This window comes from Sinocyclocheilus grahami, unplaced genomic scaffold, assembly GCF_001515645.1.
Source record: "Sinocyclocheilus grahami isolate Dianchi unplaced genomic scaffold, SAMN03320097.WGS_v1.1 scaffold189.1, whole genome shotgun sequence".
Taxonomy (NCBI): Eukaryota; Metazoa; Chordata; class Actinopteri; order Cypriniformes; family Cyprinidae; genus Sinocyclocheilus; species Sinocyclocheilus grahami.
Genome location: NW_015505368.1, coordinates 869,643 through 885,017, shown reverse-complemented (window position 1 = coordinate 885,017; position 15,375 = coordinate 869,643). Strand labels below are relative to the sequence as shown.

The 15,375-nt window shown below is 33.4% G+C and overlaps 1 protein-coding gene across 3 annotated transcripts in view; it reads left to right on the top strand.

Moving 5' to 3' along the window:
* The window catches only part of LOC107594698 (dystrobrevin beta-like), a 48,853-nt gene extending 33,722 nt beyond the window's left edge, over positions 1-15,131 (top strand). For 2 of the 3 annotated variants that reach the window (XM_016284843.1, XM_016284842.1), the window contains exons 11-19: positions 6,702-6,792; positions 7,064-7,149; positions 7,934-8,047; positions 8,877-8,973; positions 9,127-9,147; positions 11,683-11,842; positions 12,785-12,874; positions 12,957-13,010; positions 14,304-15,131. In XM_016284843.1, coding sequence (XP_016140329.1) covers positions 6,702-6,792; positions 7,064-7,149; positions 7,934-8,047; positions 8,877-8,973; positions 9,127-9,147; positions 11,683-11,842; positions 12,785-12,874; positions 12,957-13,010; positions 14,304-14,353 — 763 coding nt within the window. In that variant the 3' untranslated portion in view covers positions 14,354-15,131. Of the gene's footprint in view, positions 1-6,701; positions 6,793-7,063; positions 7,150-7,933; positions 8,048-8,876; positions 8,974-9,126; positions 9,148-11,682; positions 11,843-12,784; positions 12,875-12,956; positions 13,011-14,157; positions 14,192-14,303 lie in introns of all 3 variants that reach the window. The other variant, XM_016284844.1, reaches the window with a different exon arrangement.
* Positions 15,132-15,375: the final 244 nt, after the last annotated feature.

Here is a 15,375-nt window from a genome sequence, read left to right as displayed (position 1 = left end):
ATTATATGGAGGATGCGGCAGACTCCTGTGATCTGGCAAAGAATACTTTACTGGGACTCTAGCACTATTTCAGTCCATTAAGCAACAGGTTCAATTAGGTTGTGGGTGACTGGTGATTAAGATAACATTTTATAACAACACAAGTAAATTTTCATGATTCTAGTTACCTGTTTTGTTCCACAGTAAAGATTGATATTATGAAGAGCACACTCGTTCATTAAAAAAGTTAAATATGAATATAAATACTAACAAATTATTTATGACTTTAAATGAATAACCTACGGTGGCCGAGAAGTGCTAAACAAATCACAATTCTGAAAACAAAATAACAAATTACAAACGCAAATGCAAGTCTAAAAAACAAAATAACAATTCAGAAAACACAACAACAATTCAGAAAACATTATAACAAGTCAGAAAACACAATGACAAATTCGAAAACAAAATAACAAGTCAGAAAACACAACGACAAATCAGACAAACCGGAAGAGGTAGGTATAGTTTGAGACAGCGCCATTGGTTTGGGATTACTCACCACTGACTGGACGAGACATCTGTCAATCAACGTATACAGGAAGAACCAGCCGAAGAACAGCTGAGTCGTGGTAGAAAGTTCGGAGATGGTATTAAAGTAGCTCAGTTTAAATGTATTGTATGAATTGCCCTTACTATGGAATAAAAAATACGGGGTGTCTATTTAGATTTTGTTAAAAGTGGATGTGACTCATCAGCTTCAGTGGTGCAGATGGCTAAGTGTGTGTCCTTGGCTTTTTGACGCGATCAACCCGGGTTCGATCCCGCCTTAAAGGCAGGATCGAACCCGGGTCGATCGCGTCAAAAAGCCAAGGACACACGCTTATCCATCCACGCCACTGAAGCTGATGAGACACATCCACTTTTAACTAAATGTAAATAGACACCCCGTATTTTTTATTCCATAATAAGGGCAATTCATACAATACATTTAAACTGAGCTACTTTAATACCATCTCTGAACTTTCTACCATGACTCAGCTGTTCTTCGGCTGGTTCTTCCTGTATACGTTGATTGACAGATATCTCGTCCAGTCAGCGGTGAGTAATCCCAAACCAATGGCGCTGTCTCAAACTATACCTTCCTCTTCCGGTTTGTCTGATTCGTCGTTGTGCTTTCTGAATTGTTATTTTGTTTTTTAGACTTGCATTTGCGTTTGTAATTTGTTATTTTGTTTTCAGAATTGTGATTTGTTTAGCACTTCTCGGCCACCGTAATAACCTGTTTAATACCAATTTTTTTCCCAGACATGAAAATATCCAAATGATTTAAAATGTGACCCTGGACCACAAAGCCAGTGGTATATTTGTAGCAATAGCCAAAAATGCATTGTATGGGTCAAAATTATCGATTTTTCTTTTATGCCAAAAATCATTAGGATATTAAGTAAAGATCATGTTCCATGAAGATATTTTGTAAATTTCCTACCATAAATATATTAAAACTTAATTTTTGATTAGTAATATGCATTGTGAAGAACTTCATTTGGACAACTTTAAAGGCGATTTTCTCAATATTTAGATTGTTTTGCACCCTCAGATTCCAGATATTCAAATAGTTGTATCTCAGCCAAATATGGTCCTATCCTAACAAACCATATATCAATGGAAAGCTTATTTATTCAGCTTTCAGATGATGCATAAATCTCAATTTCGAAAAATTGACCCTTATGACTGGTTTTGTGGTCCAGGGTCACATATGTGCTTTGGTGCCTTCAGACCTTCATAAACTGCTTTAGAAGGCTTCTATTCCAGGTTTTACACAGCCTAAATGTAGTCCTGAGTAGCTGAATGCAAAGCATCATGGGATATGAAGTGTAGATTAGAGCACTCTTACCTTAATGAGCACAAGAAGTGAAAAAGTTTTCAAAATATGAAGCATTTTCTACATATAACACTTTCTGGTGTTTTGCAATGTTGACACTTATGACTGGTTTTGTGGTCCAGGGACATAAATGTTCTTGAAATAATTTTCTTATGTTCACCAATGCTGCATTTGGTTGATCAAAAATACGGTAAAAATAGTAATATTATGAAATATTATCAAAACCTAAAAGATCTGCTTTCTATTTGATTATATTTTAAATTTTGATTATATTTATTTATTTTTGTGATGCAAAGCTGAATTTTCAGCATCATTACTCCAGTCTTCAGTGTCACATGACCCTTCAGAAAACATTCTAATATGCTGTGTTGCAGATTTTTATTATTGTGCTTCTTAATATTTTTATGGAAACCTTGATACTTTTTTCAGGATTTTTTTTTTTTTTATGAATAGAAAGTTAAACAGCATTTATTTGAAATATAAATCATTATAAATGTCTTTACTGTTCCCATGAGTGAAAAAAAAAGTAAAATAGTAAATGATGTTTATCTGAAAGTGTAACAATGCAAACAAGTTTTCTGTAAGAAGTAGGTTTAGGGTTAGTGTTGGGTTAGCAGATAGAAAATATCGTTTGGTCATGATAAAAGTAATAGAAGTCTATGGAAAGTCCCCACAATTCACAGAAACAAACACGAGTGTGTGTATGTTTGTTTTGTGAAGGAAAATGTAAAATAATAATAATAATTACAACAGCCCTTGATTTCTCTAACTTCTCAAAACATCAGCAACAAGATGTGTGAAACTTTTTTATATATATATATATATATATATATATAAGAAGTTTTTTTCTCTCTCAAAGTCATTTTGGGTGTAATTGCGTGGCCTTGTAGGAACATCAGAGCTGTAGGCGAGACAATGAGCACGAGCGAGTCTCTCTGCTGACGCTGCATCTCTCCAGCACACGTTCATTTACTGGGCCGGGCCTTCAAGGACAAGTGGCCTTGTGTAGAATTTATCGTCTGCTGGGTCATGGCCAGTCTTGCTGCCAGAACAGAAATATAATTTTCCATTTGCTCCGAATGAGTTTTTAATTTGAAGTTAAGTGAGTATTGACCACCTGTCACTGGATATGAAATCATAGACTCCAGCTCTATCACAGTCTCACCGTACAGAGTGTTGATATGCTCTCCATGTCCTTTATCCACTTTTGGATTGAAAAGGGTCAGAGTGTACTTTTTATTTTACTTTTTTTTTTTTTCATTTAGAATTAGATTTTCATGGCCATTGTTTGTCCTCTCTTTGACTATTCTTATGACTTAAACTAATAACTATATGAAGTAGTTTGTTTGTTAATATTTATCATGGATGGCAGATCACTGTCACTTCTAGTTACCATGTATAATTTTATTTTGGCAATAAAGTTGAGGTGATGTGATCTGTTTTGATAGTATTTCCCCCTTTTTTTTGGACTGTATAGAAGAAGCATGGAAACTATGTGCCACCCATTTTTAATTTTCCATAAGGGGCTGCACGTTTGGACGTTTTATTTTTTCACTTGTACTCATTTTGTGGCTGGTGAATCACACACATGGGACATTGTTATGGTCTGCATTTAAAATGTAGATTGTGTTATTACTTAGTTTGGTTTGCTTTGTTTTGTTTAGATGCACTTTTATAAGCACAGGAAAAGCACTAAATAATAATAATATATTTCTGTATTAATAATTAATTATGTAATAATTGCATTTTATTGTAATGTTCAATGTAATATTGTAATAATAATAATTATTATTATTATTAATATAATTTTGATTTTAGTAATTTTTTTATATTTCAAATGCAGTTTTAATAATTGAACATTCTAGTAGTAGTAGTAGTAGTAATAATGATAAATGATCATCATAATCATTATATTATTTATAATTATTTTAATTTTAGTAATTTATTATCTGGAATAAATTTGACATATTTGGAATAACATTTTAATAATTGCATATTACTGTAATGTTACATGTAATGTTGTGATGATAATAAATAATAGTAAGTTAATTTTAGTAATTTTTTATATTTCAAATACAGTTTTAATATAATTGAATATTCTTGTAATGTGTAGTAATTATAAAAAATGTTTTTAAAATATATTTGTAATATTTAAAATGCAAATTTAATAAATTAATATTGTTATAATTTCATAAATTATTAGCAGTAGTAGTAGTATTGTTGTTATTATTATATTTATAATTATTTTATTTTAGTAATGTTTAATACTTCAAATACAGTTTAATATAATTGAATATTTTATAATGTTATATGTAATAATAACATTATTATTATTATTGTTGTTATTATTGTTAAAAGTAATTATTATTAAGTTTGCTGGGGTATATTTCCATTTAATGAATTTAAGAAAGACCCATTTGTTTCTTAGTCCCTTGCTTTGCACTGGTATTTATCTTGAATAAGTGCACGTAACTGTAAACGTATTTGTTGAAAGTGCTCCTCATTTCTTTGCGTAAAGCTGTTTAATGAGAAAAAATGACCCAGAGCACCTTTAAGTGTCAGTCGCTGTCAGGGTGCCATATCAATAAGTGGATTCCAGTGGATCATTCTCAGTGTGACACTGATTATTATAAACAGCATGTCTGTCTGTGAGACGTCTGGCATGAAAACAACCCTCTTAATGAATCACTCCGCTGAGAGCGTGAGAGTTCAGGCAGGTCACGGCGGCGGACACAGCAGTCCAGATCTGTGCAACTCATTTATCATCCTATTGTATTATCAGACTGATATAATATTTGTATTACATTTGATTGATGAATGCGCCGTATGTATGTTTAAATGTGTGGTGTCTGTCACAGAATATACACATTCACACATATGCGCACGTGATTCACTCCTAATTGTAGAGCACTTAATGAGGAAGAAAAACATATGCTCCGTCATCTGCTCCAACCATATGCCAAACCCTATAACACAAGAGCCAGCCACGCTACCAGAGCCTATGCATTCACTGCACACTTCTGCGCTCTGCATCCATTCAGACTCAAGGTACCTGCTCTGAGGATTTTAGATGGATGAAAATGCTAATACTGATATATCACAAAGAATCTAATGTAATTATAAAAAAATGTAATCTATATAAAATTGCTGAAATTGTTATTAGAAATGACCAAATGTGCTAAAAACACTAAAAATATGATTATAATATCTTATATAATTATATTAAAAATATTTACTCAAAATTCAAAAATGTGGAAGCAAATATAATAATATCTGTCTACAATAAATGTATATAAAATTGCTGTAAGTAAATTAATATTTACAAAATATTTACTCAAAATTCACTTGAAAAATGTAGAAATTATATTATATATGTTACGATATATTATATTATATAACAATATTTACTCAAAATTAGTAAAAATAAATAAATAAATAAATAAATAAAAAAAAAATATATATATATATATATATCTTGACTTTGTGTATATAAATGTATAAAATTGCTGTAATTAAATTAACAATAAAAATATTTACTCAAAATAAAAAAAATTTGGAACATATTATATTATATAACACATGTCTGTAAAATCACAGGAATTAAATAAACATTTACTAAATATTTACTCAAAATTCACTACAAAAGTTTGATAAAAGATTGATAAAATATAATATCATTTTAATATTAAAATGTATATCATAAACTGTAGATTATGAGTAGCTTATAGCTTTAGAAGCCGTGATTTCAGAGTAGCTATATTATTATATTATATTATATATCATATTATTGACTTTTATAGCAAATGTATATAAATTTGCAATAATTAAATGAGCATTTTAAAAATATTTACTCATTTTAACTACAGCAATTTGAAATATTATAATTTATTTCATTATATTATATTATACTTGACTGTGTGTAATAAATATAAAATTGCTGAAATCAAATAAAAATGTACAAAATATTTACTCAAAATTCGCTGCTAAATTTGAATAAACATACATATTTTTTCAGATTGATCAAATATAACATTATTTTAACAACCTAAGCTCATGAGGAAAACGTACCTGTGGGCACGATGCAATGCAACGCAACGCGTAAAAAGACAGTAGAAGTCATTATAATCAGTAATTATGTCCCCACTGGATGCAACAAATGCCTCGTTTGTAATGGGTTTTCATGTTTTTGTCTCGTCGCTCCGGCCGGGACACGGCATCAACAGTATATGAGGGGCGTAACATTTCCGTCTCACGCTTGAGGTATTCGGCCAATCACAACGCATTGGATAGCTGGCCAATCAGAGCACACCTCGCTTTTTCAGATGAGCTTTGTAAAAATCTACGCGTTTCAGAAAGGCGGGGCATAGAGGAGAAACAATAATGTACAGTATGTGGAAAATAATGTGTTTTTTGAACCTTAAACAGCATTAACACATTTCATTACACCAAATACACAAAATAATGTTCTTTTTAGCAACATCATATGACCCCTTTAATGTTATATTATGTATCATGACCAGTAGATTTTTATTATATTGTATTATATTATATTATATTAATAAACTATAATAGTATTAAAAAAATGAAATTATGTATCATGGCTGTACGTAAGCTGCTTTGAACTATGACTAGGCTACCTTATATCTTGAGCAGCCACGTTTTAGAGTATCTTCCCCAAAACTGTTTCCTGATGGTCATCTATCATCTCAGATGTTTCATTACTCGTGTTGATTTCTGGAATTCACATCTGCCATCATCCGTCTCACGCTCCATCCCTCTCTTTGTCTCTCTTCTTCCTGCTGTATGTATTTCTTCTTATTCTGTCTCCTTGTCTGGACTGTAGCACCCTTGAGAGTCCCAGCAGACTGGATGAAGAACATCGTCTGATCGCGCGATATGCTGCTCGTCTGGCAGCAGAGGCCAGCAACTCCACCGTGAGGCTCAATTCCCAAACACACTCAAATTACACTTCTATACTTTACAATGGAAAGAAAAAACACCTTGTTGGTGAGGTTTTCAGAGGACACTTTTTTACTGTGTGGAATTTATTGAACATCAACAGCATGTTTAGTAATATTCATTTGTGTCTACATCTGGCTTTTATGCTCCATAACTAGGCAGCATATTTTTTTATGTGTTCATTTATTGGCATCTTTCTAATTAGTTTTGAGCATAATCAGTAATACTAATTATTTTGTCTTTTAGCAATGCCCTCCAACTGATCTGAGTTTCAACTTTGATGCTAATAAGCAACAGAGGCAGCTCATCGCAGAACTAGAGAATAAAAACAGGTGGGGTTTTTAAACAGTTAAATGTTTCTTGCTTTGCGATGGAACTACATTTCTTCAAGCTAAATGAAAATAAGTCATTATGTATTCATATTTACAGTCCCGTAAAATAATAATGATAATTGAAATTCTGTAATGTAATATATTTACTTATTCAACTGATAAAAACATTAATTATTTGAATTAAATATTTAAATATGATTGAGAGTTAATTATATTATACAGAAATAGCAGTAATAATAATAACAATAATAATCATATTTGTTATACATTCCATTATTCAAACAAAAATGTATTTCAATATTTAAATATTGTTTACAATTAACACGTATTAATTACAGTTAATTAAATCATATAATAATAATAAATTAATATTATGATTGTAATATATTTTAATATTCATTCAATAAAATTAGTATTAATTACATTTAACCAAATTATATAATGATGATGATGATGATGATAATAATGTATTTAATTACTCAATCAATAAAAACTATTATTTTCAATTAAATGATTTAACAACTATAGTAATAATGTATATTATTATTATTATTATTATGTATAGTTATATAGTATATTGTTAATTTAAACATTTTATGTTTTATTAATAATAATAATAATAATTATTATATTATAGTAATCATAATAATAATTATTATTATTATTACTAATAATAATATTGTTAAAGAAAAGAGTGATTAATGAGACTGTGTTACATTACAATTGAGTGCTTTCAATAGGTGCCAGTGAAGTTCATTTTGGTTTCTGTGTTTGGTGCATATAGGGAGATACTGCAGGAAATCCAGCGTCTGCGTCTAGAACATGAACAGGCTTCTCAACCCACTCCAGAGAAAGCCCAGCAGAACCCCACTCTACTGGCAGAGCTACGACTGCTGCGGTACACAAACACGTTCACACACAGCCTTTATACACTCATGCACAAAAAACAACAGAATGGATGTAGTATTAATCAGGGTTGTAAAGAGGAAGTGTTCAACATTAAATTAGCCGTAACTTCAGTTAACCAAAGCGTTTCACAATGTTTGAGGTTGTTAGGAGCATAACAGGTTTTGAATGGACCGGGTGGGATTTCACTCCCTGTAGTCATTATTCAAGTCATTTAGATGGAGTACCTTTTATAGGCACCAGAGGGCATGTAGGAGCCAAATTAATTTTCTTAATAATATGTTGGTCTCATTAGATGAGTGAATGAGCACATTTCCATTATGTTCTGTTTTTGCCCTCTGTTTTAGTTTCATGGAGATTTAGTCACATTATGTGCATTTCTGAGCTGTACTATGTATTTAATGAAGGACTTGAGTGGAAAGGGGTCATATTCTACACTTTCGTCATGATTTTTTAATGTTAATCAAGATTTCATAATTTGGTTTTACATTTTACCATTAGCTGTCATCATTTTAACCCGTAAAAGCTTTGTTTTTGGTACTGTATCTTTAAGAATGGTATGTGCGAATATCCTGGTTCTGACGTCAATACCATTATAGCATGAGCCATTTTTCCCACTTAGTTTTTATAAATTGTATGAGTGGGTTGTGGAGGGAGCTTTGCATTATGAACATAGTACAAGGAGCTTTTTATTTCAAAAGAGCAAAGAAAATCCTGTTTTCCATCATATGTGCCCTTTAAGTCGCGTATATTTGGCAGTCATTGATTTTTATGATTCATATGGTGATTCATTTATTCATTTTGTTTGTCATTTGGTTCAGGCACAGAAAAGACGAGTTGGAGAGACGCATGTCGGCCCTGCAGGAGAGCAGGAGAGAACTGATGGTCCAGCTGGAAGGTCTCATGAGGCTGCTGAAGGTACGGCTCTTTATTTCCCTCGGCATGTATGAAAACTGAATTTGTTTGCTCACTTTTTGCCTCTCTTTTTTTCTTCACCTTTCTCTTTCCCACCGCTGTCTCTCTGACGTGTCTGCTTTCACTCACTGTCACCGTTCATCTTCTGGCTGACAGGATGAAGAGCAGAAACAGGCAGTAAGTGTTCCTTTAATACAGCTCTGCAATTCTGGAGTAAACATGCGGGGTCACAGCTGCAAAAGTTTGAACTAACATATGTATTGTGTATGACAAAACAGGCATTTTCAAAAAAGTGACAGGTAAAAGATTAACGGGTTGCATAACGCTGAAAAATGGAGAGGATTGCTGACAAAAATAAAAACTTCTGTCATTATTTACTCACCCTAACTTTCTTTCTTTTGTGGAACATAAAATTAGATATTATAAAGAATGTTCAGGCTGCTCTTTTCCATGCAATGAAAATGAATGGGATTTTTTCCCACCAAGCTCTGGAAACAATGAAAATGCTACAAATATACTTTTATATTTGTTATATACTTTTACAAATATATACTTTATTTGTTATATACTTTTATGTATACAAATATACTTTTATGAAATTAGTTCATGACTCATTTGACTGCCATCATATAACACTCACAGTTAATCTTAATTGTTTTAATTAATATATTTGAGTGTTCACAGCTAATCTTTAAAAATATGAATAATTTAAGATAATTAATTTTAATTTATCTTAACTTTGTGCATGATATATGAATGTAAAATTGCTGAAATTAAATAGACAATATTTACTCAGAATTCACTACAGATATTTGATTGTATTTGACCTGATCTCAAAAAAGAATATGCAGTTTTAAGTCTATGTACATTATAATACTGTAATGCCTACATTCACTATATTTGCTTTATTTTTTTATTTATTTAGACAAAACTGCTTTATTAGTCATTGGCTGTGACTTTAAAATAATTATCTGTATCTTAATGTATTTTAATAGTGGTGCGTTCCTACTCTTTTTGTCATTTTTGGAGCATCAGTCCATCGTGTTCCACAAAAGAAAGAAAGCAATTTAGTCTTGAAATGATGTAATGATAAGTAAATGTTTACAGAATTGCTATTTCTAAAACTTTAAAAATGACTGATAAGTGAAGGTTGCTTAAAGGAGTCATATGATGCTTTTTAAAAGATCATTATTTTGTGTATTTGGTGTAACAGAATATGTTGACATGCTTTAATATTCAAAAAACACATTATTTTTCAAATACTGTACATTATTGTAGGTCCTCTATGCCCCGCCTCTCTCAAACGCTTCTCAAACGCTTCTACAAAGTCCCTCCTTCCGACAAGAGCAGTCTGCTCTGATTGGCCAGCTGACCCAGTGTATTGTGATTGGCCGAACACCGCAAGCACTCGTCGGAAATGTAACGCCCCTTACCATAATCGCGAGCTTCATCTTTCAAAATAAATGTAAAGACAGAGCCCGAAAGGGGAACAGAGTCGCGTGACAGACACAGTGATGAAGCTGGAATGCGTGCAGCACACAAGCCACGGTTAAGACAGCTGACTCCACTGTGATCTCTCTCTCTCTCTCTCACATACACGCGCACGCACGCACGCGCACACACACACACACACCATGCGCAAAATTCTGCATTTGAACAGTCAATAGCAAATACTTAAACTAATAACAAAACACTAGCTGATTCAGAAGCGCCAGATTGTCATAGCAAAATCAGAATTACCTCCTCTCCTAGGTTCACGAAACGGTCATCCATAAAATGCATTGCTGTTCTGTAATCTTAAAGATTACTAAATGCATCTACTTTCAGAAGGCCAAATAAAGTGCTTTTGCTTTCACCTAGAAACACGCAGCGTCTCCCTGACATGCTGCTTCAACACTAACTGCGGTTACTGAAACCACGCCTTCTTTCTTTGCGTGAACATTTGGGCGGCATTATGCAAATCTTCCCACATAGTGAGGTAGATATGTGGGGGCGTGTTAGAACAAGCCGTTTTAGGGGGTGCGGCAGAGTCTTAACTTTGATAAAGAATATCTCTTTGGTTTTGAGACTTTAGTCTTTGCAACTTCAGGGATCTTATCTATGCACAATCAACTTTTGGAGTAACACTCCAAAGAGAAAGGAAAACTTGAAATCGCATCATAAGACCCCTTTAATGAGAATAAAGCATGAGTTTATCTCATGAGCTTATCGCAGACTCTCTGTGGGTGATCTCTGTCACGTCTGCTCCTCATAACGAGGACATGAAGCTCCCATTTCCAGTCAAGTCCTGCTGCTTTGTTCCTGTGACCCAGGGTGGGACCACGAGCCGCATGTCTCCCTGCCAAATATCAGAGACCTGCTCTCCTTTCATCAGGGCTAAGCACCTCACGTCTAATGTGCTTGCAGTCTGGCCAGCCATCTGCTGCCTGGCAGTGGGCCACAGGCCCTGGGCCCAGCATCAATCTGTGGGACAGTGCGGCTCTTTTCTACCATCCTTTTGCTCCTCTAATGGCACTTGCATGCTGCTCAGTGAGCTCTCAGGCCAAAGATGTATGCACTACAACCTAAAGAAACAGATCAGATATCTATAGGCGTGTCTGCAGTAGTAGCTTTTTATCAGTGTTTCTTGGGGAGCGAGGGACCAATGGAGGTTTAGGTTGTTATATATCTAGTGTAATTTTTGCATTCTCCTTCCTCATCTCCCTCCTACAGGTTCAGACGGGGACTTCGCCCCACTCATCTCCCAGCCACAGTGCCAGCTGCACCATGCCTATGCCCATCCGCTCCACCTCAGCCGGCTCAACCCCCACACACACGCCACAGGACTGCCTGGCAGGGGTCGGAGATGATGTGCTGGATGCCTTCTCTCAGGGTGAGAAGTGTCAAGCTTTGGATTGACATTATCATCCACATAAGATGTTTAAAAGATGTTTTGAATATGTTTAGAAGACGTCTGGAAGATGTTTAGAAGAAGATTAGAAAATGTGTAGAAGATGTTTAGTAGATGTTTAGAAGATGAATAAAAGATCTTTAGAACATGTTTTTAAAGATGGTTAGAAGATGTTTAGAACATGTTTGGAAGATGATTAGAACGTTTAGAAGATGAATAGAAAATGTTTAGAAGATGTTTAGTAGATGTTTAGAAGATGAATGAAAGATGTTTAGAAGATGGTTAGAAGATGCATAGAAAATGTTTAGAACATGATTGGAAGATGATTAGAACCTGTTTAGAAGAAGGTTATAACGTTTAGAATATGATTAGAAGATGTTTAGAAGATAAATAAAATATATTTAAAACATGTTTTTAAAGATGATTAGAATATGTATAGAAAATGTTTAGAACATGTTTGAAAGATGATTAAACCATGTTTAGAAAATGATTAGAAAATATTTAGAATATGATTAAAAGATGTTTAGAACATGTTTAGAAGATGATAAGATGTTTAGTAGATGTGTAGAACGTGTTTAGATGGTGCTTAGAACATGTTTAGAATAGCATTAGAAGATGTTTAGAACACATCTAGAAGATGATTGATTATAAGATATTCATAACAAGTTTACAAGAGGATTAGAAGATGTTTAGGGGAAGAATGTCCAAACCAATCTTTTCCATAAAAAAGACGGGGGCTTTTAGCACTACAAAATACCATAATTGTAGTCTATACGACTGTTATTGACAATATTCTAAGACATCTAATGCCATATGATAGCTCTGAGTGAGAAACAGACTGAAATTTAAGTCGCTAAATTAATTTTGGATTGATATATTATAGCTCTGGATATTGTGATCTGAAAAAGATCCTCTTTCATCCAGGTGTACCAAGAAATCTCCGTAATGATCTTTTAGTGGCTGCAGACTCCATCACAAACACTATGTCGTCACTAGTGAAAGAACTTCACTCAGGTACTCTTGTACTCTCACTTTTCTCCTTTAAGTACCCACTTCGTGATTTGAGTGGTCATTTTAATGTTTGTAAATTTTGCAGTGGATGACGGTTTGGAGGATGAAGAGTGTAACATGCGAAATGGAAGAGAGAAGGGTGAGTACCAAAGGCTTTGCTTGCCATTTTACCCTTATTTCTTACTTATTCCTTTACTTCTGTTCTCTCATTGACAACTGATGTAATAATTAAAACCCATTCAAAAAGTCAGCTTCTCTATTAATAAGCTTCCAAGCTTTTATATATAGGGATGCACGATACTGAACGGTACTGTATGAGTTATCGGCCAAAATTGGTGATTTTATATATATACTTATATATATATATATATATATATATTTTTTTTTTTTACATTTACAAATTTGCATACACTATCATTCAAAAGTTTTGGGTGAGATATTTTAAAGACATTAATGCTTTTATTCAGCAAGTACACAAAACGGTGAAAAGTGACATAAAACATTTATAATGATACAAAAGATTTGTATTTATTAAATAATCCTAAAAAAAAAAATTGTTTCTACAAAAATATTAAGCATCACAACTGTTTTCAGTTTTCAACATAAATAATAATAAGAAATATTTTTGAGTAGCAAATCATCATATTGGTGATGATTTCTGAAGGATCATGTGACACTGAAGACTGGAGTAATGATGCTGAAAATTCAGCTTTGCTGCCACAGTAATAAATAAAAAAAATGTAAATAGAAAACAGTTTTTCACAATTCCACATTACTGTTTTTTATTGTATTTTTCAAACAAATGAAGCCCAGACTTCTTTAAAAACATTTAAAACATTATTTAAAAACTTTTGAAAAGTAGTATATACGTTGGCTGATGTTGTATATTTAATTTAATTTGTTGTCATCTAGTGCTCATTTAAAGTCTTTTGAAACTAAAATCTTTAAAAACACACAAAAAAATTAATAACACTGTTAATTTTCAGCAAAATGAATATCCATTTTCATACTGTACGTTATAATGTGATGCCTAAATTCACTTTTAGCAGTTAATTTTTATTATTATTTTTTTTTTACTTTTTATTTATTTATATAGTAGTGTAAATAGTATAAATCTTAATTTATTGGTTCTTGGACATAGCATGACAATAATGAACAGATTATTGGAAATGTAAAATCGGTGCATCCCTAATTATTTAAAGATATTAAACTTTCACAGTTACCAGCCTATAGAATGTAGTCATTAGTTGATTTGGTTTGATTGAGGCCTCTTTTCTTTCTTCTAGCTGAGTCAGAGTAAAAGAATATAGAATATTTCATGTAAGTATAAATGAGTGCATTGTCTAGTCTTGCCCCTTAAAGCCAAAGTTAAAAGTGCAATGTACTGTGGAGCCGTTATGACCCCCTAACCTTAAATTTGTGTTTTGTCCAGTGTCATCGCTGAAGCATTCCGGGAAAAGGCACTCCACCCCTTCATTCTAAGCCCCAGGAAAGAACCAGTGACATCAAAAGCTCTCTGGCATTCGCACATAGACAAATGCATGCTCTTCCCCAACTGGGTTTCACTATGTGAAACAAACTCTTCATCACACCTTGCACAGAGCAAGTTGTATTTATTAGGAAGTATATCAATATAAATATATATATATATATAAATATAGCTCTATGTCTATCTGTATAAACCCATTGTTATCACGTTACCCATGAGAATGGCTTGTTTGTGCTTTCTTAAAAAACCTTTATGACTTTGTGATTACTACTCTCTGAAACGAACGCACTGTGCATCTTCATGACGTCACTCAAATGGATCTATGCTGTAGCTATTTTTCCAGATGTTCCCCACACAGGAAGCTTTTTTGTATAACTAGTGATGATTTTTTTTGTTTTGATGCATGGAGTGGCTCTACTGGATAGATGTAGATGGCTCGTATTTTCTCTGCATGTGACATTTATTCCGGCCGACTCGAGTGATGCCTGCTCCGTCGCTCCTTGTAGTCTTCTGATCATCAAACTGCTGCTTCTGCATCACACGCATCCGAACCACCATATATCAGGGACGTCTCGTAGAGCTCGCCGTTTGTCTGGGATTTCTGCTACTGTGTTAAGTTTAGCCCGTCGTTGTGGCCGTTGTTTTAGCGCTTCGGTATTGCCTCTTAGTTTAGAGTATCGCATATGTATCTCTCTGTATTTTTGGAGAGCATAAAGGGACTTTAATGGAATACGGATGTATGTTCCGTATATCCATAAACCAGCTTAGCCAGCCATCTTTGAGTGCACACGTCTCTGTAAAAGTTACTTCAAAAGCTTTATTGAGTTCGGTTATTGTGTATACTCGTGTAAAATAAATGAAACCAGTGCTCAGGGACTGTTGAGAGAGGAACGCGGTAGCAACGCTTGTGAACAAATGGGTGGAATTTACTTTGACACCACGAAGGTCAAATGTCAGAGATTAGCACAGCCCATAAAAACTTTATGGAACGGCTGAGTGTAGAAAACAGGATCGT